The following is a 25,998-nucleotide window of genomic DNA, read 5'->3' as shown; positions in this document are numbered from 1 at the left end:
CATGACATCACTCCAGAGCTTTACTATTTTATTGGCACTTTAATAAGTTCGGAGTCTTTCTTTTTTTGTCCGGATGATGTCTTATCCAATCGATTTGTCAATGTTTTATTCCTCGACTAAAGTCAAAATCGTTCTTAATTAACACGCAACTTTCCGGTGACTAAACATGCATCGCCGCCAAAGGGTATGCATAGCCCACCGTGAGATTAGATCCGGAGTTGGATTGCATAGCCAACCGGCCTTGCTGGTAAATGGATTACAAAGTGGGGTCGGAAAGTATTAGATTCGGGATTCAATCTCCATGAGTATCGCTCACACATATACTTAAAAGAGATGAATGAAACAAAAAAAAAACACGCATAGCCAACGGTGAGATCATAACTTAAGAGCATTTTTCAAAAGACTTGCAATTCAATGGACTATCTTGGAGTTATAACACTCTTCTCTATACAGATGTTAGTAAAAGGACGGAATCTCATGGAACATCGAGCCCTTAACATTGATACTATCATGGAGTTATGGAGTTATGGCGCGACCGATTTCTTTTTGATCTATCAAGAATTGAACGGTTGTTTCATGTCTTACTAGAAGAATTAAGAGATGAACATTGCTCCTAATGCATCAAATCGAACTTTCGAAAAGGTACGAAGAGTTATTAGGTTTTGCTACACCGTACCCCCGTAAAAATCAACACTTTTAAGTTTAGATTAGTACAGCATCATTCAAAGTATATATTTACATCACCATACTTATGCTTTCTTCTCGGTAAATCCTGCAAGTGAAGATCTACGTGTCTCGTAAACATTCAACGTGCAGAAAGATGCGCAAACTGTCATATTCGAAAGAAAAAAATTAGTTGTGCGTCAAATTATCATAGAAGAAAATCGAGAGAGAGTTTTCTTTCATTGGCCAGTTTGCACCTCTTTGATTGTTTGGATAAACCCTCAACTACTTCATGCAATCGAGTAAATTTCTCATTAGAGCTAGAGCTAGAGCTAGATAGGACTGACCAAAAAAGAAAGGAATAAGTACATTGAAAGTTCTAAAACCTATTACGAAAGTGCAATTGAATTTTTAAACTTTCAAAAAGTACAATCAAATCCTAAAACTTATCACGAAAGTACAATCGAGTCCTAAAAATTTCAAAAAGTACAATTAAATCCTAAAATTTTCAAAAAATGAAGCCAACGAAAGGACTTAATTAGACTAATTTGATAAATTTTAGAACTTGATTATACTTTTTGAAAGTTTTATGACTCAATTGCACCTTTGAGATAAATTTTAAGACTTAATTGCACTTTTTAAAAGTTTTATGACTCAATTTCAAGTCTTAATACATATCCGAAAAAGAAGGGATAAGCGCATTAGAACTCCTAAAACTTGTCACAAAAGTGCAATTGAGTCCTAAAACTTTTAAAAAGCGCAATGAAGTCATAAAACTTGTCGTGAAAGTGCAATCGAGTTCTAAAACTTGTTGCGAAAGTGCAATTGAGTCCTAAAACTTTTAAAAAGTGCAATCAAAAGAAGAACTTAATTAGACTAACTTGATAATTTTTAGGACTCGATTATACTTTTTGAAAGTTTTATGACTCAATTGTACTATAATGATAAGTTTTAGGACTTTGAATGCGCTTACCTCCAAAAAGAAATACGGAGAGAGCAACACCAAGCGCTAACTACCGGCTACCCGCCACCCCGGTCAAAAGAGCAATTACCGACCCCTGAATTTTCTCTAAAAGAAAAAAATTGGAAAAGCGAAACGAAACGAAAACGTAAGATGTCGAAAAGACAAGAAGCACTGGAGTAGTAGCAGCAGGAACTGTAACACTGACTGATGATGCTAGGAGCGAGAAAGACAGAGATGATGGAGTGACGAAGAAGAAGCAAGCCTCTCCTCCTCCTTCGTCAACAAGCGTTCTCTCTCTCTCTCTCTCTCTCTCTCTCGACGCTTCTCGCTGCTGCACCCGCATTGCGCCGCGCCGTCGCCGCGCTCGCCGCTGATCTCCCTCTTTTCCGTCGAGACCCCAGGATCGCGAACCGCGGGTGGAGCGAGTAGAGGAGAGGGGGACATGGAAGCGAGCGCGGGAATGGTGGCCGGATCTTACAGGAGGAACGAGCTGGTCCGGATACGCCGCGACTCCGACGGCGCCGCGGTTCGTGTCTGTCTCCGGTCACTGCTCGCTCTGTCGCTGCGTTTCTGGCGTGGGGGCGTCTTTTGTTTGCGCCCGAGCTCGCCTGCTTTGGAAATTTGGACTTAGCGGTCTAGTGGTTCCGAGGGTCCGTGAATTGTTGGAGGACTCTAGGCGGTGGAGCCTGCTTTCGGGGGCGATCGGTCGCTCCCTTAACAAGCGTTATCGAAAAGATCGAGCGTTTCTTGTGATTACTGTGCTGGATGAGAATCTGCATTCTCTGTTCCTTGCGTTTGATCGTCAGGGATCCTTTTTTCCCTGGTCGATGACCTGACGTTTTCTTGGATTAGCTTTTGATCCTTCTCTTTCTGGTGATCGGTCGTCCCATTTGGCCTGTTACTTTTGAGAGCGTTGATGGGTTGTTGTGTATAGTCAACCTTTCTGACGGCAGAGAGACTCGAGTCAATTGTTATACTGGGCTTCGTTAAGATTTTCTTTGTGGTCTTTACGGTTTATTTCGTAAATGATGTCGCCATTGACAAGTGTGTTTAGGATATGGAAGTCTAGATTGAGACTTTCTATTTCTCGGTCAAAGTAGTGCATTTTTTATTATCACAAACATGAGAATTGGTTGCCGTCTTTCTTTTGTGGAGGCTGAATTGTTGATGGTTGTGCATTATGCAGCCCAAGCCCCTGAAGCACTTGGATGGCCAGATATGTCAGATTTGTGGTGATTCTGTTGGACTTTCGGCCAATGGTGATGTCTTTGTCGCTTGTAATGAGTGTGCATTCCCAGTATGCCGTCCCTGTTACGAGTATGAGAGGAAAGACGGTAATCAGTGTTGTCCTAAGTGTAAGACTCGCTACAAAAGGCACAAAGGTTAGCTCTTTTAATTTTTTTGTAAATGCACCTATCCCCGTTCCCCATCCATCCATCTTAATGCGGATTGAGTTAACCAGGCAAAATCTTTCAGGGAGTCCTCGAGTGGAAGGAGATGATGAAGAAGATGATGTTGATGATTTAGAGAACGAGTTCAACTACACCCAAGGAAATGCCATGAGGCGCCAATGGCAGGGAGAAGATCTTGATCTCTCGTCTTCTTCTAGACATGGATCCCAACATCCAATTCCCCTTCTCACTACTGGGCAGCCGGTAAGCAATTAGACCACCTCAAGCTTCCTTCTTGAACTTATATTGTTTGGTTGACCTGAAATGATTAAAGAAATGAGACTCTAGCTTATTACTTGAATCATTGATTAATGTACTAAAGGATTTCGCACAAGGGATTAAAAGGAGATACTTGAGACAGCTCCCAAATCCTTAATGCCAGACCGCAGAGCAAATCTGTCCCTTTTGTCCGCCATGTCTATACCCCGTCGAGTTGTTACTCCTCTCCATCATGGAGAAGAAACCAGGCTATTGCCATCTGTTCTAGAGCTATGTTTGTATGCTTACTCTGTTGCAAAGCTGTGGTGATAGGCATAAGCAATTCAAAGGAAACAACATTTGTTTTTATTGCGACAAGCGAAAGGAACATTAACAACATTCATTTGGCTACTTATATTTGGTGATAGATGCTTTGACATTGCTTTAGATCAAGTGTGAAAAGAATCCTTTCTTCTTTAGAGAATCAAGTTATGTCTGTCTTACAATTCTATCTTTCAGAATTAAGAAAAGTTTCTCAAGCTTTTTGTGAGTCATAAAACCTAGTGACTTATCTTTAGTTAAGTGGCAACCAAGACATTGTCCCAGAATATGATATATGTTATTGAAGATTATTTAAAGCAGCTAAGCTGAAAAAATTTCTTTGTGCTGAAAAAAAAAATATTTCAGGTATCTGGTGAAATCCCCTGTGCCACACCTGACAATCAATCTGTTCGGACAACATCTGGACCTTTGGGCCCTTCTGATAGGCATTCAGTTCATTCCGTTGATCCTAGACAGCCTGGTAAATAGTAATTTTAATTTATTGCCATTGCATATTCATGGATTATATTGGTTGACAATGCTTTCTACTGTTATAGTTCCTGTGCGAATTGTGGACCCCTCAAGGGACTTGAACTCTTATGGCCTTGGAAATGTTGATTGGAAAGAAAGGGTTGAAAGTTGGAAACTCAAGCAGGAAAAGAACATTCCGCACATGACCAGTAGATACCCTGAAGGAAAAGGAGACATAGAAGGAACTGGTTCTAATGGAGAAGAACTTCAGATGTAAGACATTTCTTGCAGAACATATAAGGTTTCGGCAGGAATATGCTGGTTCATTTATCAATATACAGTTTGTATGCATTCACTTCTCGCATTCATAACCACAAATAGATAATGAAACTGTGTTTGTATATGCACATGGATTAACTGTTCTACTTTTGGGCGTGTTATTGACTGCTGATCATAGCTTTCCTTCATCATGAAGCAAAGTTGACTTTCATTTTATTTCTTCAGGGCCGATGATGCTCGTCTACCTTTGAGCCGCGTGGTGCCTATACCATCATCACATCTCACCCCCTATCGTGTTGTCATTATTCTCCGTCTGATTATTTTGGGCTTCTTCTTGCAATATCGTGCTACCCACCCTGTGAAAGATGCTTATCCACTGTGGCTAACATCAGTTATCTGTGAAATTTGGTTTGCCTTATCTTGGCTTTTGGATCAGTTCCCAAAATGGTTTCCCATCAACCGTGAGACTTACCTTGACAGGCTAGCATTGAGGTGAGCTCAATTTTATCTTCGCTGTATTATATAATGAGGAGAATATTTGCAAGTATTTTCATCATCTTAATCACAATTTTCAATCACAGATATGACCGTGAGGGGGAACCTTCTCAATTGGCTCCTGTTGATGTCTTTGTTAGTACAGTGGATCCACTCAAAGAGCCACCTCTTGTAACTGCGAACACTGTCCTGTCCATACTTGCAGTGGATTACCCTGTCGATAAAGTTTCATGCTATGTCTCTGATGACGGATCTGCAATGTTGACTTTTGAAGCACTTTCAGATACTGCGGAATTTGCAAAGAAGTGGGTGCCCTTCTGCAAGAAGCACAACATCGAACCTAGAGCCCCCGAATTTTACTTTGCCCAAAAAATAGATTACTTGAAGGACAAGATACAGCCATCGTTTGTAAAGGAACGCAGGGCTATGAAGGTAAGTTTTGTGGCAGTACACCATTTGTTGGTTGTCTTTATGTCGATTTGTTTATCTAACCACTGCTTTTACATCACATCAGCATGCTTTGTACAGTTGAAGATCGTGGCTAAATGCTCTGAAATTCCCTCTGGGAATTAAATTTAATAATGTCATGTATACTAGCATTGCCTATGTTTTTTGTCATTATGAGTTCATTAGGGACAACTAGATGTCTGTTTCTAAATGTAGAAAAGAAATTTCTCGTAACAATTATTGCGTTCAGAAAGGTGGAGCACCACTGTGGCTCTGGTGGTTTGAGCCTGCCGCCAACCAGCCCACCAAAACCAAGCCCTATGAAAAACTAGATTACAAATACTGGACTGAGTACTTAATAGTTTCTCGTGATGTGTTTACTTAAGTACTTTAACCCCTTAAGTGAAATATGCATAGGACCTTTGTAAAGAAGTAAAATAGAACAGAAAAACTTGAATTAGATGTCCATATGATAAGACATGTGTCAGTGGATTGTAAAGACTACTAACGAAGTACTAAACAGTTGAAAAATCAATCAATGCTCATATGGTTTTATAAAATTCTTGAGGGAAATTTTTCTTAACTGTGGGGGTTTATGCTTCCATATTTCTAAAATTAATATGCAATTACTCTTGCTTTGTTTTTATACTTCAAAATTTTGTGAAGAAACTTCCTGTTTGGCTCTTACCTACAGTGACAAACCTAAAGTTTGTCATTTTCCTGCATATAATCCGCAGAGAGAATATGAAGAGTTTAAGGTACGGATCAATGCTTTAGTTTTTAAAGCACAGAAGGTGCCAGAAGAAGGGTGGACAATGCAAGATGGCACTCCATGGCCTGGAAATAACCCCAGGGATCATCCAGGAATGATTCAGGTACACTTAGATACATGTTTTGAAATTCGAGCAGGATAGCTCCATCCATGAAGGTGTGAGGGATCGTCCAGCAAGTTTTGAAATTAGTCTTAACCCTTTAGTATTTCTCTGGTACAACGGCACACAAATATGTTGGTCCCGAGGGGGGGGGGGGGGAGAGAGAGAGAGAGAGAGAGAACAATTCTTGTTCAAGCGAGCACACACCTACATGTGCGATAGAAGAGGAAGAGGAGAAAGTAGTGTGCGTTAGAGCGACACGGTTGATAGAGAATTGATAAATTAATTCTAGAGGTTCATTTTTGCCCCTTTTTTTAAGTGAATTGCTTAAATTGGTTCATTTTATACTTTCTCACTTTGACTCAGTTTACTAAAAAAAAAATTGGATACTTTATCCTATCCTATCCTAATCGAGATCCGGACAACCGAACGCAACCTTAGAGTCCCTGAGACTTCTCTAAACCTTTCACTGGTGATGCAGGTTTTCTTGGGTCACAGTGGTGGGCTTGATACAGATGGAAATGAGTTACCAAGACTTGTCTATGTTTCTCGAGAAAAGCGGCCTGGTTTTCAGCATCACAAAAAGGCTGGGGCAATGAATGCCTTGGTATATTTTTCTTCAAGTACTTACACAGCTTTCTAATATAGCCAGGAAAGGAAAAGATCATGTGAATGGCTTTTAAAGTTGCAAAAGTCACATATATTACTTGGTCATCATCATCTAGCTTATTCTGAATGTTATGAACTTCATTTTTACTTGTTTACAACATCCATTATTCCCTTTTAGTCCTTATTATTTGTGTCGCCGTGCTCCCAAACTCCCAAAAGAATTATAGGAAACAAAAAAGTCTAAAATAAGTCCATCCCTCTTTATTATGATGCTCTATTGGTGTGAGGAGTGTCATTCTGCAAATATTTGCAGCTATAGATGGTATCACTCTTCTCATGTGATATAAGCAATCGAAAGAGTCGCGGAGTTTCTTTATCTTTTATGCATTTGTAGCATTGCAACTCATAATTATTTTTGTTGAACAGATTCGTGTTTCATCTGTCCTTACCAATGGAGCATATCTTTTGAATGTTGATTGTGATCACTACTTCAACAACAGCAAAGCCCTTAAAGAGGCAATGTGTTTTATGATGGATCCTGTTCTCGGAAAGAAGACGTGCTATGTCCAATTTCCACAGCGTTTTGATGGCATTGACTTGCATGATCGATATGCTAACCGGAATATTGTCTTCTTTGATGTAGGTTAACTTCATTTTGAAAGTAGGTTGTGTCAGGTTCTGTTATTCTCGACTATAAATGCTCTTTCTAACTTTCCATTTTATATAGATTAACTTGAAAGGACTTGATGGAATCCAAGGGCCTGTCTATGTGGGAACTGGATGCTGTTTCAACAGGCAGGCCCTATATGGGTATGACCCAGTATTGACTGAGGCAGATTTGGAACCAAATATTATTGTTAAAAGCTGTTGTGGTCCCAGAAAGAAAGGAAAGGGTGGTGACAAGAAATACATCGACAAGAAGAGAGCTGTCAAAAGAACTGAATCCAACATCCCAATATTCAACATGGAGGATATTGACGAGGGGATGGAAGGTAAGAGCCCTAGTAAATTCAGTGCTTCTTAGTTTTTAGACAGAGTTCCCCAGTTTGTTTCATTTCAAGTAACAGAAAGAAAAGTCTGATAGGTTTGGTTACGAGACAAGGTTAGTATACTGTCAACTAGGTAATTTTTCTTTCAGTAAGGCATCCTAAGTTTGTGGTATTCTGATTCTTATTATGACTATGTACCAAATTCTCTATAGTTATCTCAGGCCCCTAGGTATTCACTACCTACCCATATGTGCCAGGCCTGAGATGTGGTTTGCTTTCTAGTTTTCTGTCTATGCAACTCATCAATAAGGTTAACACTTTTTTGGTCTAGCTCACTTTGTATCCCCCTTGTGGGTTTCCAGAATAGTTGCCTTCGTAGCTTAATGATGAGAAGGTCAATTAACACAGTTTCCATGTTGATTTTGGCTAACTGCCTTGCTTTTGTCCTGCAGGTTATGATGATGAGAGATCATTGCTTATGTCCCAGAAAAGCTTAGAGAAACGCTTTGGTCAATCGCCAGTCTTCATTGCAGCAACTTTCATGGAACAGGGAGGGCTTCCACCAACTACTAATCCAGCAACTCTTTTGAAGGAAGCAATTCATGTTATCAGCTGTGGCTATGAGGACAAGACTGAGTGGGGCAAAGAGGTTGGTTACATAGCAATCACTATGGCATCTATATTATCCTAACCCCATTCTCAATGTCTTTCTTGTGGGCACTTACATTTTATTTGCTGGCAGATTGGATGGATATATGGTTCTGTCACAGAAGATATCTTAACAGGGTTTAAGATGCACGCGCGAGGTTGGATCTCCATTTACTGCATGCCTGCCCGCCCAGCATTCAAGGGTTCTGCTCCCATTAATCTTTCAGATCGTCTGAACCAAGTTCTTCGATGGGCATTGGGGTCCATTGAGATTTTACTAAGCAGGCATTGTCCTATATGGTATGGTTACAATGGAAGACTGAAGTGGTTGGAGAGATTGGCATATATAAATACCATTGTCTATCCCCTCACTTCAATCCCTCTGATTGCTTATTGCATTCTTCCCGCATTTTGCCTTCTCACCGGAAAATTTATCATCCCAGAGGTAAGCGGCTCCCGTCAATTGCAAGTACAATTGTTTCAGCTTTTTCTTCTTCTGTTTTAGGATGTGTCTGGATGGACTTTTTTACGTTTTTTTTTGCTTGATCTAAAACTTGCGATGGAAGTACTTTGACATTTTCTAGCACCTGAAACTTTTACTATATGCGAATGTTAACACATACAGTCACGTACTTTTTTTCATGACTTTTTGCCAATGTTTTTAAATCCAATCCAGACCAGCGGTTGAACCCAGGAACCAGTCCTTAGTCCGGTCCAGTTGAACCCCCAGACTTGTTTGCGTCAAAACCCAGTCAAACCCAGAACTGGACTACCCGGATTTGGACGGTTGGACCGGGATTTTAGTAAAAAGCTTGATTTTTTGGGTCCCAATGGGTTCAAATCCCAACTAAATCTTCAGCCCATTGTCCACCAAAAAGAAAAAAGTAAAAGCCACATTTTCATACCTGAAATAAACCCTCTTCTCCGCTCAAAGAAAAAACAAGGGTCACGTTGTCTCTTTCATGAGAAAATACAAAAAATGAATGCTCCCCCCTCTTCCATGAGGCCTTTGTTGGACTTTATTTAGAATTTGTCTTATTAGGCATAGGCATTTTGCTACTCAAAGAAGCCCCATTGAAGTTTTTTCCTGTGCACATGTAAGATGTGACATTATAATTTCTTATCTGTGAACATGATTTTGTGTTTTTAAAGTGTTTTATCATTTAGACATTAAGTTCAGCATTTTGCTAAGTATGCAGGATGTTTTCTGGATTTTTTTTTTCTAAATCTTCCAGATTTTTGTTTTTATTTCTTTTGTAGTAATGATGTTATCACGTTGACTCGGCCCGGTGAAACCGGATGAACTGGAAACTGGTTTGATGACCGGTTGAAGACATTGCTTTTTTACTAAACAAAGGAGCCCTTTATGTGGCAAGGACTTTGGGCAATAGTATGGGTGTACATGCCATTAAAAACACCAACGTTGATGCCGTTTCATTTTTATGCTGCTGTAACATATATCTGCTAATTTGTTTATGCAGATTAGCAACTTTGCTAGTATGTGGTTCATTCTCCTCTTCGTCTCCATTTTTGCTACTGGAATCCTTGAGCTCAGGTGGAGCGGAGTGAGCATCGATGACTGGTGGAGGAATGAACAGTTTTGGGTCATCGGGGGTACGTCAGCTCATCTTTTTGCCGTGTTTCAAGGGCTCTTGAAAGTTCTCGCAGGCATCGATACCAACTTCACTGTTACTTCAAAGGCGTCAGACGATGATGGGGACTTCGCCGAGCTCTATGTGTTCAAATGGACGTCACTTCTCATTCCCCCGACCACTGTTCTCATAGTAAACTTGGTGGGCATTGTAGCCGGAGTCTCATATGCCATTAACAGTGGCTATCAGTCATGGGGTCCCCTCTTCGGAAAGCTTTTCTTTGCCATATGGGTTATTGCTCATCTGTATCCATTCTTGAAGGGGCTGGTGGGACGGCAGAATCGTACCCCCACCATTGTGATCGTGTGGTCGCTACTGCTTGCTTCCATCTTCTCTCTGCTTTGGGTGCGCATCGATCCCTTCACCTCCGACTCCACGAAAGCTGCTGCAAAAGGTCAATGCGGCATCAATTGCTAGTCAGGAGTAACCTTTGTTTACGGTGCTGGTGAGAGCCGACTACTTCGCGCTTCTTGTGATGTAAATAAAAGATACCGTGCCACCAGTCAGGTTCATGCAATGAAGTGAAGTAATTCCTGTTATATATTTTGGAGGGGGAACCGTGCTTTTCGTTATCTGTCGTTCCAGCTTGTACTGCAATGGGGGTTTCAAGACTTGAAATTTTAATAATCGCTAGTCATGGAGTTCTGTATAGCCCTTCAACGAGATTTGCTCAATTAAATACCTTGTGATGTCTGTATTTCAACTAGGAAAAGTATGGTCTGTTCGCTGTTTTCTCCAAGACATTGGAGACGAATTTTTCATCGTGCTAATTGCATGGCTCTTGCGTTTTTCATCGCTTGCGAGGCCTCAGAGTTCAGGCTTCTGAAAGCCTGTTGAAATTTGATAAGCTAAAAAACAAGGGCTCTTTGCTACGAGTTGTTTCAGTCGTGCATGCATCAGTACATTCTCATAGTCATTCTTTCAATGCCTCCAGCGGCCGAAAAAAGAAAATTTGGCCTTTCGTTGGCCTGGTGCGGCAGGCACCACTTTGCACTGCAACGATGAGCGCCACCCTGCCCTGCCTCTACGGGCACAGGGCAGTTCGTCCATCCACGGGGCTGGCAAGGGCACTGTGATCCCCGGACTGCCCCGCCCCGCCCCGCCCCGCCCCGCCCCGCCCCGCCCTGATAATATGAATTATAGATGCTTCACTCGTTAAACATATCTCAAACTTCCCTACGTTTTCAAGGATAATGCATAATACCATTTTTATGGCATTAAGTCAATCTCCTCCTATACTGAGAAGAACCTCACAATGTAAATTCAATGCACCATCGCCGCTACAATGAAAAGAGATTGAAAATCATAACTCACCTTGAAAAATCGTGACAATCACGTCAATTGCGACCTCCCTATACGAAAAAGATGCAAACCAATAAAGACGACATGCAAAAAATATATGCCTGCAGTTAACAAACTAAGAGATGGCCCAAAACCAGCTCCTCTTGGCCAAGAAAACCGGAAACCTAAACTCCATGCTCCTTGCTCAATCTATTTCTAAGCATCCTCATCATCCTCCACCAATATCCCCTTACATGCTTCATAGCACATGAATGATATCCCAGCAGCCGGCACCAACTTCATGCAGCTCGGGCCCAACCCTCTATATAAGCCACCGATTCCTTCCTGCTCAAGTATGCTCATGAAAGCATGGATCACATCCCTATACACCTTTCTCCCACTCAATGCCCCGACCTGCATGTGTTTACGCACCACCTCCAATGGGAAAGTCGCACTGCTCGAAATAGCCCCTGCTGCAGATCCAATCAAGAGAGTCTCAATGTTTCCAATCTTCTCTTGCCTGAAAACCTTCCTATACGCTTTTCTCAATGAGTCATAGGCAAAATAGTTGGTGGCAGCGTAAGGGATGACCCCGATGACACTAGGCCCGAGGCCTCTGTAGAGCTCTGCTGGACCCTCCTCTCTTACTATTTTCAGGAAGGCATCAAAGAGACCATCATAAACCCCTCTCTGCAGTTTTAGCAGGAACAAATAAATTTATGCAAGTAGGCGCACTTTAAATACCAAGCAAGCTTTTGGCCAGTACCTGTATCGTCAGACGAGTTTTGAGTAGCTCGAGAGGGTATGTGCATAACGTCGAACTGATACCAGCACAGGCCCCAGCAACCAATGACGCGGGAATTGGAAGTTTCGGCTGCTCCCCGGGTTTGGGTGACAGCTGCTTATTGACCGTATCATATGCAAATAGCTGCACCGGAAGAATAGAAACCTTCTAAGTACATGTAACCAAAGAACATCCCTATGGGTACAAAAGGAATTCCCTGACACAATATGTCTTAATGCATGAAGAGAAAAGGAAACCTAGGTCTATTAAATGAGAGGCTAGCCAATTTAAAAAAGCTCTGCACTAATGATGGGCTGATAGGGAAGCAAGAAGATTAATTTGTTTCAAGACTTGCCTCCCCGGTTGAAGATTATGTGCTTATTGAACCAATAAGTAATTGTAAACACAAAATGATAAGACATTAGTCTTTGCCCACTTACAATGCTCAACAATATGCCTAGCGAGGAAGTGCTCTAGCACTGCGTTTGAAATGTTTGATTGCATAGCGAAATGAAGAAACCTAGTCAACTTAAACATAGGGTGCTCAGTGAATCGTGGTTAGCAACTCTCGAAGTTGTTTTTCCCCCTCTTCTTGGTCATTTTCCTCCTTATTTCCCCTCTTAGGAACGTAATGGAATAAGGGATGGAGTCATAACAAGATTATCCACCAAATGATACATTTAAAGAGCAAGCAGCTTCTCAACCATTCTATATACACATGACTAACACAAGTTTGAGAGACATGAAGGCATTTGGTAGCATTTGAACATTTGACAAAAAAACCAACCTAGGAGGTTATCTAATAAATCATAAAGCAACAGGTACTAGTGCTCAGGTCTATCATAGAAATATTCTGCCGTCGAATAGGACTTGGTGTTATATTTAACAATGGATCAACTATAGCTGACAGGAAACATTGGTTACACTCTAAATGAGTGAAAACAGAAAAACAGAAAGAAAAGCATCGGTTCCACTCTAATCTCTAATCAACATAATAGCGACATCAATTGTGCAAGCTGGCCAAATAGAGTGTTTTGGAAAGAGGAAACATTATCATCGTTGGCTTTCAAGAAACTAATCAATACCGGATGATACTAACAATACAATGCATCATCCCTAAAGTGGAAGATTAATTGCCAAGGAAATGAAGGATATCATCTCTTTCATTTGATAAGGAAAAAAGATATCATGATTACTCCAGTTACATTTGCATGATAAATGTGAAAACCGAAAACCAATCTAACTATGCAGAATAAACTTTCTAATTAATTCTTAAGAAAAAGGTGATACATTTACAGTGCCATGAACAAGTTAGGTCAAGAACTGTAACCAGATCAGTAAGGTTACAAGCCTTCACTGTGACCTAAGTATTTTCAGTGGAAAGGACACTAAGACCATCCCTCCTCACTATTCATGTAAGCATGAAGAAATTTTATGCATTCCCATTAAAGACAAACATTTCAACTTGTCTCACAAGGAACGCAATGCTTATAAGGCAAAAGAAAGGTTGACAGATTATCCTATGAAGCACAAAGTGAGAGATTAATTGTGATATTGGACATGTACTCAACCATGATGAGCACAAAGTTTGGAAAAAAAAAATGTTTTTCAATAGACCAATTAAGTCATAAAACTTTTCACAAACATGCAACCAACTATACATTAGATTCATCTAGCTTAAGTCGAAAGAAAATCCTAAGCAAAGTATGTCTTATGGTTTACTATGTCCTGTTGGCCTGGTTAAACACAGATGGACAATTCTCAGCTCTACAAAGGCATCAATATTCCATTTAAGAAACAGTGCTATCAAATCGAGAGACTACAAAGAGACAGAGATTGCTGAGTGGCATTGCAGGAATATCAATGATAGCAGAGCAGAACAATGCTTGACCTCTACCAGAAATAAACAACCACATGAAGCAATAGAGCCATACACGGTACATGTATCTACCATGGCCAGAAAAGAGAGCAATGAACTAACTGGATGATAAACAAATAAACGGACATCAGAAAATTCGCGCAAAGAAGATCTCCTAAAAAGCCAATATCGAGGGCACTAATGAACAAAGCAGGACAGCATGCATAATTTCAACCGATTAGACACAAAAAAGTCACAAGAAACCAATACAACTTTCAAAAGGTAAATAAAGCAACATTACCTCTATGGCCTTGCTGGGGGCAACCCGAATAACGTTAACCAAATTACCCCTAAACAATCCCTTCCACCCATCAGTCTTCATAATATTCTGGAACACCTCGGTAGTAGAATGCCCACTGTTTCCTACCATCAGATGTGTCCTTATCGTCTCCAATGGTGCCACCGTAGTCCGCGAAACAGCCCCCGCCACTGCCCCACTTATTAACCTCCTCAACGAAGGGTTTTTCACCTTTATTTGCAATTTAAGCCCACTCTTTTTATTCTTCACAGTTTCTTCCTCCTCCGGGACCCCGACAATCCGAATACCCTCCGGAGACGACACGTACCTAATAATCAAATCGGGGCAGGCCAGTTTTATGCTATTCACACCCCCGTTATCATGGGTATTAGGTGAATTCGGCGATAAACCGAAATTCATCCCCATTTGGCCTACACTGGCAAATAAACCGCCTACAGGACACACATCAGGATCGACAGAACTCCACTGATAGCCCAAGTTATTAATAGAGAAGAACCCATCCTGCCTATCACTAAAAAGCTGCAAATTCTTCCTACCCATGATCGAACCCTTGATCATCAATCGAATTCTTCTCGAAAAAATAACCAACCCCTCTTAATTTCAGACAGTTGAGAACTCTCCTGCGGACGCGGAAAAAAGGGTATATCAGAAGCAAGCTTCTTGACAAAGGTTCACGCAAAGGTGGCCAAAAATTCAAGAGCTTAAGAGGCAAAGACTGGATTTTGACGAGACGGGTATCCCCCAAAAAAGAAATCTGGGAGTCTTCACCCACCCCCAAAGAGACGAACAACGAAACTGAAATAGATAACAGATGAAAGGGTCGGAGCAGAGCATACGAGCGGCGCGAAGAGATGCTGACTGCGGTCGGGAGCTGCGGGGAGAGGAGGAGGCGGTGAGGATCAAGGAATGTTCTGCGAGAGAGAGATAGGAGGACCCGGAAGAGTCCCTCTCTCTCTCCCTCGACCTCGACCTCTCCCTCGACCTCGACCTCGACCTCGACCTCGAGCTGTGCTGCTGTCCGAATGGGTTTTGCAAAGTTGCTCTTTTTATATTTGTTCTGAGGCTGCTTCGCTGTTTGCTGAGGTGAGAGGAATCTGATACCAAATCGGACTGCACCTCTTTCGGAGTTTACGAGGAAACGAGTTTCCGACCAAAAATTTTAACCAAAAAAAAAAAAACGGAGGAAAACAAAGTATTTTTCAGAATTTCGGATATTTTCCTAGGTTTTTTGTCTGCAAATTATTCTTTTTTTTCTCACCAATAAAACTCGGATAAATTTTTTTTTTTTTATGGAAACGACGAGGGATAAATCATCATATACAATTATAGGGGAGGGAAAGGGACGTGTGTTAGGAAAACATGATAAATCTTTAGCACATGTCCCCAATTTATGAGAATTACGAAGAATCATCGTATACATCATCATATACATTTTCTTTCATTTAATTTGTATAATATGATTTCAAACTTATTTGTTAACTCTGAATTTGCCTAGTTTTTGTTTTTTATAACTTTTTCTTCAATTTTTTCCGAGTGGGGCTGACTAGCGATATAAGCGTACGGATTGTTTGAAACTTAACGGCAAGTATAAAAGCGTACGATGAAGCATGAGTAACAACGGAAGAAAGATTCTCAAACTTAATTGATGAGATGCGTCGGAGATATATTCACTAGATTCTCAATATGTCCCTTGATTTTTCATACAAATACATCTTTTCGGATTGTGCATATCATTGATTGATTTGATGAGGTTGTAATTGATATTGCTATATCTTATTATTTCTTGTAAATCGTATGAATGCCTTACGGAATCTGAATTATTGAATATATAGAAATTACACAATTCGTTTTTTTCTTGGCACTATAATTTTATCGTCGTTAGACTAGAATGGAGTAGTTAATAAATTAATTAGGAATTATATATGATGATTAATATCACAAAAAATCTCAAACTGGTACACATGTGATATGACCCTGAAAAATTTCAAATTGGTACGTCCGTAACAAATTTACTCCAAACTAATTTTTTTACAGCCGAAAAATTTGTGATAAATTTACTATCCGTTAGTTTTCGTTAAATCGGATTAATACTATAAAAATCACAAACTATATACATATGACAAACGAAGTGTAAAAACCCCAAATCGGTACATCATAACATCCAACTCGGCAATTTGACGGAAAAATTTAACAAAAATTAATGGAGGATAAAATTATCGTAGCTGTATCAGTTTATGAATTAGTTTGTGATAAATTTATGTCGAGAGTAGGATTTTTCGTGGTATTAACTCGAACATGCGTAAATGACTTGGTGTGCATGTTCTAAAGCATCCCCGATGCTTCAGTTCAAAAGCGCGCAACGTCGTTCCCGCGAGAGCCGACCTCCGATGAACGGCGAAGCTCCGGAGGAATGATCCCGCCTCCGACCATACTCTTCCGATGCAGTCCTCACTCGCCACCAAAGCCGGCAAGCTCGCGCGCAGATTCACCTCCCTCTCCGCATCCCTCGCCGCTCCGTCTCCCCGCCGTCGCGTCCCCACCATCGACGGCGGCGGCGGCTGCGGCGGCGGCGGCTGCGGCGGCGGCACCCCCGTCGCGAACAAGCGAGCGGCGGAGCAGAGCTGCCTAGCTTCCCTCCGGCTCTGCGACGCCGTCCCGAAGCTCGCCCAGGCCCACACCCACATCATCAAATCGGGCCTCGGCAACAACCCGCTCGTCCTCGCCAAGTTCGCTTCCGCGTCCGCGGAGCTCGGCGCCGTCGACTTCGCCTGCTCCTTCGTCTTCGCGCCCGACGCCGACGCTCGCCTCTACGACACATTCCTCTACAACACCGTCATCCGAGCTTGTGCCCAGAGCCAACGCCGAAAGGCCCTGGCTTTTTACGATCTCATGCTTAGGTCCGGCATTTCGCCGAACAAGTTCACGTACCCTTTTGTCCTTAAGGCCTGTGCCGGCATTGGGGACTTGAGTTTGGGCAGGTCGGTTCACGGCTCGGTGGTCAAGTTCGGGTTCGATGAGGATGTTCATGTGCAGAACACGATGGTTCACATGTACAGCTGTTGTGGACGGGGGATCGAGTTTGCAAGGAAGGTGTTCGATGGAATGACGAAGCTGGACTCTGTTTCGTGGAGTGCCATGATCGGTGGGTATGTACGTTTAGGCGAATCGGGGGATGCCGTCGCCTTATTTAGGAAGATGCAGATTGCCGGGGTCAAGCCTGATGAGATTACTATGCTTTTGGTGTTGTCGGCTTGTGCGGATTTAGGTGCCCTTGAGCTGGGGAGGTGGGTTGAGTCCTATGTTGCAAGAGAAAATGTTCAAAAGACCGTGGAGCTGTGCAATGCTCTTATTGACATGTTTGCCAAGTGCGGCGACGTCGATAGTGCATTAAGGTTGTTTCAAAGTATGAGCAACAAAACAATTGTTTCGTGGACTTCTGTCATTGGTGGTCTTGCAGTACATGGCGGCGGTGTGGAGGCTGTTTCTCTTTTTGATGAGATGATAGCAGCTGGGGTGGTACCGGACGATGTTGCCTTCATTGGCTTGCTTTCGGCTTGTAGTCACTCTGGCTTGGTTGAGAAGGGCAGAGATTATTTCAACTTGATGACAAAGAGATTTGGTATTGAACCTAAGATAGAGCACTATGGTTGCTTGGTAGATCTGCTCTGTCGGGCTGGTCTCATCCGAAAGGCCATAGAGTTTGTTGAGGAAATGCCCCTTGAACCGAACCCAGTTATTTGGCGAACCCTGATTAATGCTTGCCGTGCACATGGTGAGCTCAAGCTTGGGGAGGACATTACCAAAAGGTTAATTGGAAAAGAGCCCATGCACGAGTCAAATTATGTTTTGCTCTCGAATATATATGCTAAAATGTCGCATTGGGAAAAGAAAACCAAGATCAGAGAGGTGATGGACACCAAGGGAATGAGAAAGATTCCTGGAAGTACATTGATCGAACTGGAGAATGAGATTTATGAATTTGTGGCTGGCGACAAGTCGCATGATCAGTATAAGGAAATCTATGAGATGTTGGATGAGATGGGGAGGGAGATAAAGAAGGCTGGATATCTTCCATCTACGTCAGAGGTGCTCCTTGATATTAATGAAGAGGATAAGGAAGATGCTGTGAATAGGCACAGCGAAAAGTTGGCAATTGCATTTGCTCTTCTCAGGACACCACCTGGAACTTCAATCCGCATAGTGAAGAATTTGCGAGTTTGTGAGGATTGTCACTCTGCTACCAAATTCATCTCCAAAATTTATGATCGAGAAATAGTTGTGAGGGACAGGAATAGATTTCACCATTTCAAGGATGGCCTGTGCTCATGTGGAGACTTTTGGTGATATGGCCCTGCATTGTGGGACTCACACGAAGTGAAACATCATGTTTCATTGCTTGGGATCCAATGTTTTATCTCCACTCAAAAGTTTCACTTGTAGAGAGAGAATGTCCTATGCAAGGCGCAAATGTTCTTCACTCGGAAGTTCTTAGCCAGAAACCTCAAGTGGGGATCATAGTGTCAATGGTACTTCAACCAGTATTATTGTGAGTGCTCGATTGACCGATCCAAAATTGAGGTGATCCGTTTGTTTGAATGCAGAACAACATGGATTGGAGCATAAGATGGGATGGAGCTGGCTTTCTTTCTCACCAGAGACCTTCATGAAACATTCATTTTCGGCAGGAACCAGAGTTTCGACAAGGTGCTATTTGCTTTTATTTGTATACTAACTACCGAGTGTTGGATAAACCTGGAGAATCTTGCAGCGGCCGCCACCGCATTTCTTCTCTTCAGGATCCTTGTGAGATTTGTGAACTGAGAAATAGGAATTGGCAGCCTGGTTTTTCATCTTGAGCGCACTGTTGCTCTTACGATTATTGTGACAACCCTACACCGAGTGCCATCTGGGAGGAGCAATGTGTTTTACATTGGGGGCGCCAGATTGGAATAACAAGGTAATACACCATAAAGATAGCCTGATTGAGCCAGGGTCGTGTAAGCAGGATCTGCAAAATTAGTCATGGAAATTGAGATGCCCCCAGAACTGAAACTTCATCTTCAAAATCAAACAGCATACGCTGAGCTTTTCAGAATTAAGGTAGGGATGTGTTGCCGACACACTAAGTGGGAAAGGGAATATAAATTATGGTTTGTCCTTGCTCTCGTCGAGAAGAATTAATTGGATCATCACATGAACCGTTGTCGAGACAATTTAATTAAGCTTTGCCGCCCAGACTGAGAGCCAAGGACAGAGCTACGGGGTCTGATGCTAAGAGCTCGCTTGAAATCAGTTGTGCCGTGGGGATCCACATCATGCTTCTTATCAGGGTAATTTTCTTTAGCTCTCTGCAATTCCGCAAGGTCGGGCCAAGAATGAAGAGGACAGAATGCACGACTTTGCAAGGTTTGGCCAAGAACAAAGAGGGGGGATGCTGTTCTCGTGGATTGCTCCACATATAAGATCATAACTCAAAACAGGGGAAGCATTTGACGGAAGAAGCATCTTCTTAAGGTGTATGACCATGGGGAGATGCTTTTTAGCCTTTTTGACCGCACACGCTGCACGAACTTCCTGGGAGTTTCACCGAGCTAAGACATTGTTTTATTACACAGATCGAGACAAAACGGTCAAAACTCTGCACTTGCTTTTCATGTATTTGAACAGTGCCATGATAAATCACAGATTAAGACAAATTATTCAACACGGTCGGTCAGTGACAACAATGTCTGCATCATCTTCGTTATTGTACTCGGGAACGCGTCTTCGTTTGCACATACGGTTCCGATGTTAGGTGGCAGAGAGGCTATTCTTTCGCGAAACTCACTTTGAGAGAGTAATTCTTTAACCTCACTGACACAATTTAAGAGGCTGTCTCTGAAACAGCACACAGCTTGTACCCAGAGAAGACAGGTGAACTTCACTTTCCCATGCAATCATAGCAAATGTGAACCCCTGCGAGCAACAATGAGCATCGCAGCGGCACAGCCTCGCTGGGGAAGGTAACAAAAACCCTCCAGCTGCCATTGTCGTTTGCTGGGTCCATTGCAGCTACTTCTGCAACTTCAAACTTGCATTTTACTGAGGGTGATGGAGGAACGGTGCTGAGCATTTTCATTGGCTTCGACCATTATCACCTGTCGCTCCTCAACTCCTCTATGATAAGCCCTTTGGGACTTCCAATTTCACAATGCACACATTTCAGTCAAAAGAAAGAAAGGATCTCATGGCTTGTAAAACAATTGGAAGATAAACCCCTCTTCAAATTCCAGAAATTCACAGGCCACCAAGTCAGACAAATTGCTGAGCAGACCCAGTGTTTTGTTAGTGTCCTAAATCAAGATTAAAGAGCCAAGGCACCATTTTTATTCAATGTGACAGCCTGCTTTTAGTGTCTACAAAGCAGTCAACAAAAGAAGGCCTTCACGGGACATGGCACAAAAGATCAAGGGCAAAATCAGGAACAAATCTCCATAAGTGAGGAGGAGGTTTTAGGATCACAAAAAAGGACCAAAATTTGCAACAATAGAGGAAATTGACTAGCAACAAGAGATTCTTCACCTCTAGTAAATAAGGCTTTCAAGTGCACTAACTACTAATTGAAAGTAAAAGAAAGAAACCTCATGAACAGCGTGTGAAGAAGCAGAGCAAGAAACTGCAAGAATGCATTTGCATACTCTCTGCCTAATCAACAAGATTCACCCAAAGAGCACGTTGAGAGAGCAATCACCCCCCCAAATTGATTCTTGCATGCACTCAATATTCAACTCCATTGCCCAAAAGTCCTCCTCCATTTGCCCAATTCGCGTTTGTATTCGAGGAATCAATCTCAGGCTTGATTGTCCCTCTTCTCTCCCATCGACCCATCTCCTTCACTCTGCTCCAGCAACCTCAGGGCCTCCCCCTCGCCCGCCTGCGCCGCCGCCTTCTTCTGCGCCTCCTTCGCCTTTAGCCCCTGCAGCTTCGAGTGGTTGTAGTACCCGACCCCGAGGAACGCGAGCCCGTACCCGAACAGGTTCACCGGCGTCACCGTGTCCTTGATCACCGACCACGAGAAGGCGATCAGCAGCCAGTCCTTCACCACGCCCGCCACGTTCATCGTCAGCGCCGAGGTCTTCCCGACGAGCAGGAACACGGCCAGGTTGAGCGCGAACGCGCAGAGCGAGTTGGTCCCGAAGACCACGAGGTCGGGCCGGAAGCTGGAGGCCTCCGCGAGCACCGGGTACTCCACGAAGACCCACGGCACGAGCAGGAAGACGAGGCAGCACGGGGCGACGTAGTACAGCGACGTGATGGGGTTCAGCTGGATCCCCTTGGAGGTGAGCAGGATCTGGATCAGGACCAGCCGCGTGGCCTCGAAGGCGACGGCGCCGAGCTGGAGGGCCACGCCCCAGCCGTCGAACTTGGCCTCGCCGTACGCGGCGACGCCGACGCCGAGCGAGATCGACACCATGTTCATCATGGTCTGGGACTTGAAGGTCTCTCTTTTCAGCAAGACCCCGATGGAGTAGACGGCGACGGGCATAAGGGCCTTGAGCATCTGGATGAAGGAGACGGAGAGGTAGATGTAGGCCGAGTTGGAGAGCCAGAGGGAGAGGGCGTAGAGGGCGCCGATGGGGACGACGGAGGAGAGGTAGAGCTCGCGGGACATGGCGACAGGCTCCACCACCTTGAGGACATTGACGAGGAGGAACGCGAGGGCGGAGCAGAAGGACATGTGGAGGAGGGTGAGGGAGATGGGGAAGGGCCAGCCGTAGAGCTTCCGGTCGAGGATGTACTTGTTGTACACGATGACGGTGAAGGAGAGGAAGATCCAGACGGCGACGTAGGTGTAGGACAGCACGATCTTCCGCACCAGCCCCTCGCTCAGCGACCCTCCCTTCCCCATCTCCGGCGGCGGCGGCGGCGGTCGGCGGCGGGAGGAGGAGAATGCGGGCGTTTGGGGGCGTCCGGCGAAAAGGGTTCGCGCGGGATGAGCAGGGGATGCGCGCTGGATGTGGAGGAGGGGAGTATTTGCAGGCGAGGGGAAGGGGGTTTGGTGAAGAAGACGATGTCGCAGAGAGAGACAGAGACAGAGACAGAGAGAGAGAGAGGAAACAGAGGATTTTTTTAAGGTTCTGTGCTGGGCTTCAACGAAGTATGAACACAGAGGAGAGGATGCGCACCTCCGGTGAATTTAATTTTCGTTTCTCTTTTTTTATTATTGAGTTGATACCAAAAAAAATCCCGAATTGATATATTTGTAACGAATTTTCATTGAACTAATTTTTTGACCACCACAAATTCCAAACCGGTACGCCTGCAGCAAATTTACCCTCCGTTAGTTTCCGTTAAATTTTACCGTCAAATTATTGAATTGGATGACATATAACAGTTGACGGGTGTACCTATTTGAGATTTTTTTTTTGGTAAGGTCTATTTGAGATTTTTACCTCTCCGTTTGTTAGAGATTTACAAATTTATGATTTTTCATAGTATTAATCCAATTTGACAGATGGTAAATTTGTCACATGTGTATCATGATAATTAGTTTGGGGTAAATTTATTACGGATGTATTGATCCGGAGTTTTTCGTGACATTAATTTTTTTTTATTTTGCTGTGAGTTACCTGTACGGACGGTTTCCGGTTTTCCCCAATTTGCGATGCCCTTTCTTGCATGATTTTCTCGACACTCGAAGGCATCTCTCTCGTGCAATCACGAGTTGCTTGCTTGAGCGGTGGAGTGTCGTTACATATGAGAGGAGCATCGAGTGCATCTGATGATCACGTTCCAATACGTATAAAAAAAGAGATAAAAGAAGCGCACATCATTAGAGAAGAGAAATGTTAACCAATCAAAATAAGCAGGTTGTGACTAAGGATCGGCACGATTCTTAATTCATCGAGTAGCTTGCAAGATTGATAATATCGAAATCTTGAAATCCAGGTTTGCCCCCCTCCCCCAGATAAATAGAAAAAACCGCTGATTCGAGCAAAAGATATAGTCAAATCCTTGATCAGATTTTCGAATTTTGGGCTAAAAATAAGGTGTCAATAGATTGTTTGGGCACCGTCATGTATCCGAAAATTAGGGATTGCATGATTTCCAATATAATGCATTATTAACCACATTTTGCTTCAACTTCATCGAGATTGGCTAGAACGTCTGATGGCCTGAGACCATCACAAGGATGAGTTTCAAGTCCTCTAAACTTTATGAGAACCTTAGGCATATAGGATTCGATTTTGCAACGTAGCTACCATGTTTTGGTATAAAAATAACCCGCATGAGGAGATATGATTCGGGAAGAACCGGTAATATGTAAATTCAAAACTCAATTATAGGCATCGCTTATATATTTATAGTATTTCCAAGTTTGACCAAAAAAGATGTATAGTATTTCTGAGGAAAATGCCGTAAAAGCCACCACAATTCTATACACCACAAAAATTAAAAATATTTGCATAAGTTGGGACCAAAATAAGAAAATCTTAAACGAGCCAAATTTTTCATTTCATGTTTTTTTCCATTTGGAGGAAGATAAAGAGTGGAATTTGGTAGCCACCTGCGCATGGCCGAGTTGGTGGGCGCTTTTCTTCCCTCCACAGAGGTTCTGGGTTCGAATCCCCGCTCGGTTCCGTAATTTAAGCGGGGGGCCCTGACGGTGGATTGCTGGGCTAGTCTTCCCCGAGGTATAGGCGCCCCGATTACCTGCGCGAGCTCGTCCCCGGGGAATAGTGGCGGATCCTCGATTATAAAAAAAAAAAAAAAAAAGAGTGGAATTTGGTCATCGCTCTAATGGGACTTTGACCCCGCATGGCGCAATGCATGCGTTGCATCTGCAGGCCTTGTCCACAACGTGACAAGGACGTGCCTCGCGCACTTAAATATGCAATTAAATTATTGCATATGTATGGAACGATGTTAACAAGTGTTTCGTGGTACTTTTTAAGCGTGGCCAATTAAAGAAATTTAATTTTGAGAGCCTAATTTAATAAAGGTAAAGACTATAGACGCGAGTGTACAGAAAATCATAAAATCTCTTTATTCAATCATTTAACAAGTAAGTTCCATACCATCAACAAAATTCATTGTATGATAGTCTAGAGCTTCTCGAATAACATGTAAGTTCTACTTGTTTTCGTGAAAAATGAAAGATTTTGAGAATATTTTTCTAAAGATGATCACTTGTGTCGCTTACAAAAATTAATAAATGAAAAATAGAAAAATTGTCTAAAAAATCCTAAACCCATTGCAATTTTGCTAATTCAGTCATAAACTTTTCAATTTTACCAATTGAGTCCTAAACATTTTCACATTTTGCCAATTCAATCCATCCAGCCAATTTTGGGCGGCCAACGTTGACGTGGCCACCGGCCAACACTGACATGGAAAATTTTTAATATTTTTAATATTTTTTTTCCTTTTTTCTCTTTTCTTTCTTTTTCTTTTCTGTCCGGTCACGGACCAGCGAGGCCGAGCTCACCGGCCTTTGGTGAAGCTCTCCCTCGCCGAGTGTTGGTGAGGGCAAGCCTCGCCCGCCCCTAGCTGGGCGAGGTCGGCCTCGCCTTGGCTGGGGGTGGGCAAGGCCCGCGCTCTCCAGTGGTTGGCAGGGCCGAGCTTTGCCAAAGGCTTGTGAGGTTGACCTCGCTGGCCCACGCCTCGCTAGACCGGCTAGAGGGAAGAAGGACAGAAAAGAAAAAGAAAAAAAAAAGAGAAAAAAATAAAAGTTAATAAAAAATTGAAAAAATATCAAAAAATTGCCACGTCAGTGTTGGCCGGATGGACCGAATTGGCACAAATGCAAAATATTTTAGATTGAATTGATAAAATTGAAAGGTTAAAATGCAATAGGTTTAGGACTTTTTGGACAATTTTCCCAAAGAAAAATATTGTCATCGCTCACAAAAATGTTTAGACATGAATTGTCGTCGGCAATGAAAATATTTTTCATTAACTAATTATTTTAAACAATACAAACTATCGTTTTTAGAAAAATATTTGTCGAATCATTCTTAATTAAACTCTAACTCTCCCCTTATATTAATTTGGTGACTCGATTTTCAAATATGAAAGTCTTTCCCCTGTGCAATTCGGTTGAAAAAAATAAAAATAAAAAAATAGAAAACAGCTCATCTGATAACACCTTCCTACCAAACCTTATCATTAGACTTCGTACCACCGTGCATTTATTATCTCGAGGTTTGACCATTGGCCGATCGCTGTAGCGTTTGGCAAATTTAGGGTTTCTTTTATTCTCTCCTGATATTCTTGGGATTGTACTTCGGGAAAAGATCGTAATGTTCGCAACGAGAGAATAAGTTTGACTTTTCAAAAGGATATTCGCAGCGGACACGGCATAGAGACTTCCAAATCTGCAGCAGCAAACAAGAGAGAACGCTTATCGCACCAGTTAACGACGGCATGGCTTCGAAGTTCTTGTCGCTACTGATGTTTGGACATGCTTTTGCCAGATTATATTGGATCGCATCGCTGACTGCTTGCTCTTGGCATCTTTCTGATCGATGTACTACTCTTCATCGCGTAGTTGGAATTATCACAGTGGGGCTAGTGATCACTGTGCAGTATTTGCTGCTCGATTTGATGAGACCTCATATGAGAAGATGAGTGTAGTTTTCTAGGGTTGGCCGTCGAGCTCCCCGGTCCGCATACTTTGGTACAGGGCAGGGGTTTTGAGTCCAAGCACCAAGGTCC

General features: G+C 42.7%; 4 protein-coding genes across 5 annotated transcripts; 2 read left to right on the top strand and 2 right to left on the bottom strand.

Moving 5' to 3' along the window:
• Positions 1 to 1,811: 1,811 nt before the first annotated feature.
• On the top strand, positions 1,812 to 10,710 carry LOC115686192 (cellulose synthase A catalytic subunit 1 [UDP-forming]-like). The gene is made up of 14 exons (XM_030611408.2): positions 1,812 to 2,153; positions 2,814 to 3,009; positions 3,104 to 3,282; positions 3,964 to 4,078; positions 4,155 to 4,341; positions 4,573 to 4,839; positions 4,929 to 5,274; positions 6,027 to 6,164; positions 6,643 to 6,768; positions 7,197 to 7,409; positions 7,498 to 7,762; positions 8,212 to 8,408; positions 8,502 to 8,852; positions 9,889 to 10,710. The coding sequence occupies exons 1-14, from the start codon at positions 2,070 to 2,072 to the stop codon at positions 10,474 to 10,476; spliced, it is 3,252 nt and encodes a 1,083-aa protein (XP_030467268.1). The 5' UTR covers positions 1,812 to 2,069; the 3' UTR covers positions 10,477 to 10,710.
• A 645-nt stretch (positions 10,711 to 11,355) lies between these two features.
• LOC115686195 (adenine nucleotide transporter BT1, chloroplastic/mitochondrial-like) lies at positions 11,356 to 15,320 on the bottom strand. 2 transcript variants are annotated; one of them, XM_030611415.2, is made up of 4 exons: positions 15,138 to 15,320; positions 14,284 to 14,921; positions 12,107 to 12,268; positions 11,356 to 12,030 (listed from the first exon to the last, which is right to left on the bottom strand). In XM_030611415.2, the coding sequence occupies exons 2-4, from the start codon at positions 14,857 to 14,859 to the stop codon at positions 11,557 to 11,559; spliced, it is 1,212 nt and encodes a 403-aa protein (XP_030467275.1). In that variant the 5' UTR covers positions 14,860 to 14,921; positions 15,138 to 15,320; the 3' UTR covers positions 11,356 to 11,556. The 2 variants fall into 2 exon arrangements, with proteins under 2 accessions (XP_030467275.1, XP_030467278.1); XM_030611418.2 differs by having other exon boundaries at positions 15,161 to 15,308.
• A 1,289-nt stretch (positions 15,321 to 16,609) lies between these two features.
• LOC115686208 (pentatricopeptide repeat-containing protein At4g21065-like) lies at positions 16,610 to 20,005 on the top strand. The gene is made up of 2 exons (XM_056318748.1): positions 16,610 to 18,806; positions 18,903 to 20,005. Exon 1 carries the CDS (start codon positions 16,741 to 16,743, stop codon positions 18,643 to 18,645), a length of 1,905 nt encoding a protein of 634 aa, XP_056174723.1. The 5' UTR covers positions 16,610 to 16,740; the 3' UTR covers positions 18,646 to 18,806; positions 18,903 to 20,005.
• A 639-nt stretch (positions 20,006 to 20,644) lies between these two features.
• LOC115686197 (probable sugar phosphate/phosphate translocator At2g25520) lies at positions 20,645 to 22,429 on the bottom strand. Its single transcript, XM_030611420.2, has one exon. It carries the CDS (start codon positions 22,187 to 22,189, stop codon positions 21,131 to 21,133), a length of 1,059 nt encoding a protein of 352 aa, XP_030467280.1. The 5' UTR covers positions 22,190 to 22,429; the 3' UTR covers positions 20,645 to 21,130.
• Positions 22,430 to 25,998: the final 3,569 nt, after the last annotated feature.

The sequence above is a fragment of the Syzygium oleosum genome, unplaced genomic scaffold (assembly GCF_021117445.2).
Source record: "Syzygium oleosum isolate NSW1041296 unplaced genomic scaffold, Sole_v2.1 Sole_v2.16, whole genome shotgun sequence".
NCBI lineage: Eukaryota > Viridiplantae > Streptophyta > Magnoliopsida > Myrtales > Myrtaceae > Syzygium > Syzygium oleosum.
Note: the sequence above shows the minus strand (reverse complement) of the source record. Positions and strands in the feature narration are given on the sequence as shown.

Coding starts and splice junctions, on each gene's coding strand:
- LOC115686208 (XM_056318748.1), top strand. CDS start 16,741: ATGCAGTCCTCACTCGCCACCAAAGCCGGCAAGCTCGCGCGCAGATTC.
- LOC115686197 (XM_030611420.2), bottom strand. CDS start 22,189: ATGGGGAAGGGAGGGTCGCTGAGCGAGGGGCTGGTGCGGAAGATCGTG.
- LOC115686192 (XM_030611408.2), top strand. CDS start 2,070: ATGGAAGCGAGCGCGGGAATGGTGGCCGGATCTTACAGGAGGAACGAG. Junction 4,342..4,572: donor AATGGAGAAGAACTTCAGAT/GTAAGACATTTC, acceptor TTATTTCTTCAG/GGCCGATGATGCTCGTCTAC. Junction 7,410..7,497: donor GGAATATTGTCTTCTTTGAT/GTAGGTTAACTT, acceptor CATTTTATATAG/ATTAACTTGAAAGGACTTGA.
- LOC115686195 (XM_030611415.2), bottom strand. CDS start 14,859: ATGATCAAGGGTTCGATCATGGGTAGGAAGAATTTGCAGCTTTTTAGT. Junction 12,269..14,283: donor CCCCCAGCAAGGCCATAGAG/GTAATGTTGCTT, acceptor CTTCCGGTGCAG/CTATTTGCATATGATACGGT. Junction 12,031..12,106: donor AAACTCGTCTGACGATACAG/GTACTGGCCAAA, acceptor CTAAAACTGCAG/AGAGGGGTTTATGATGGTCT.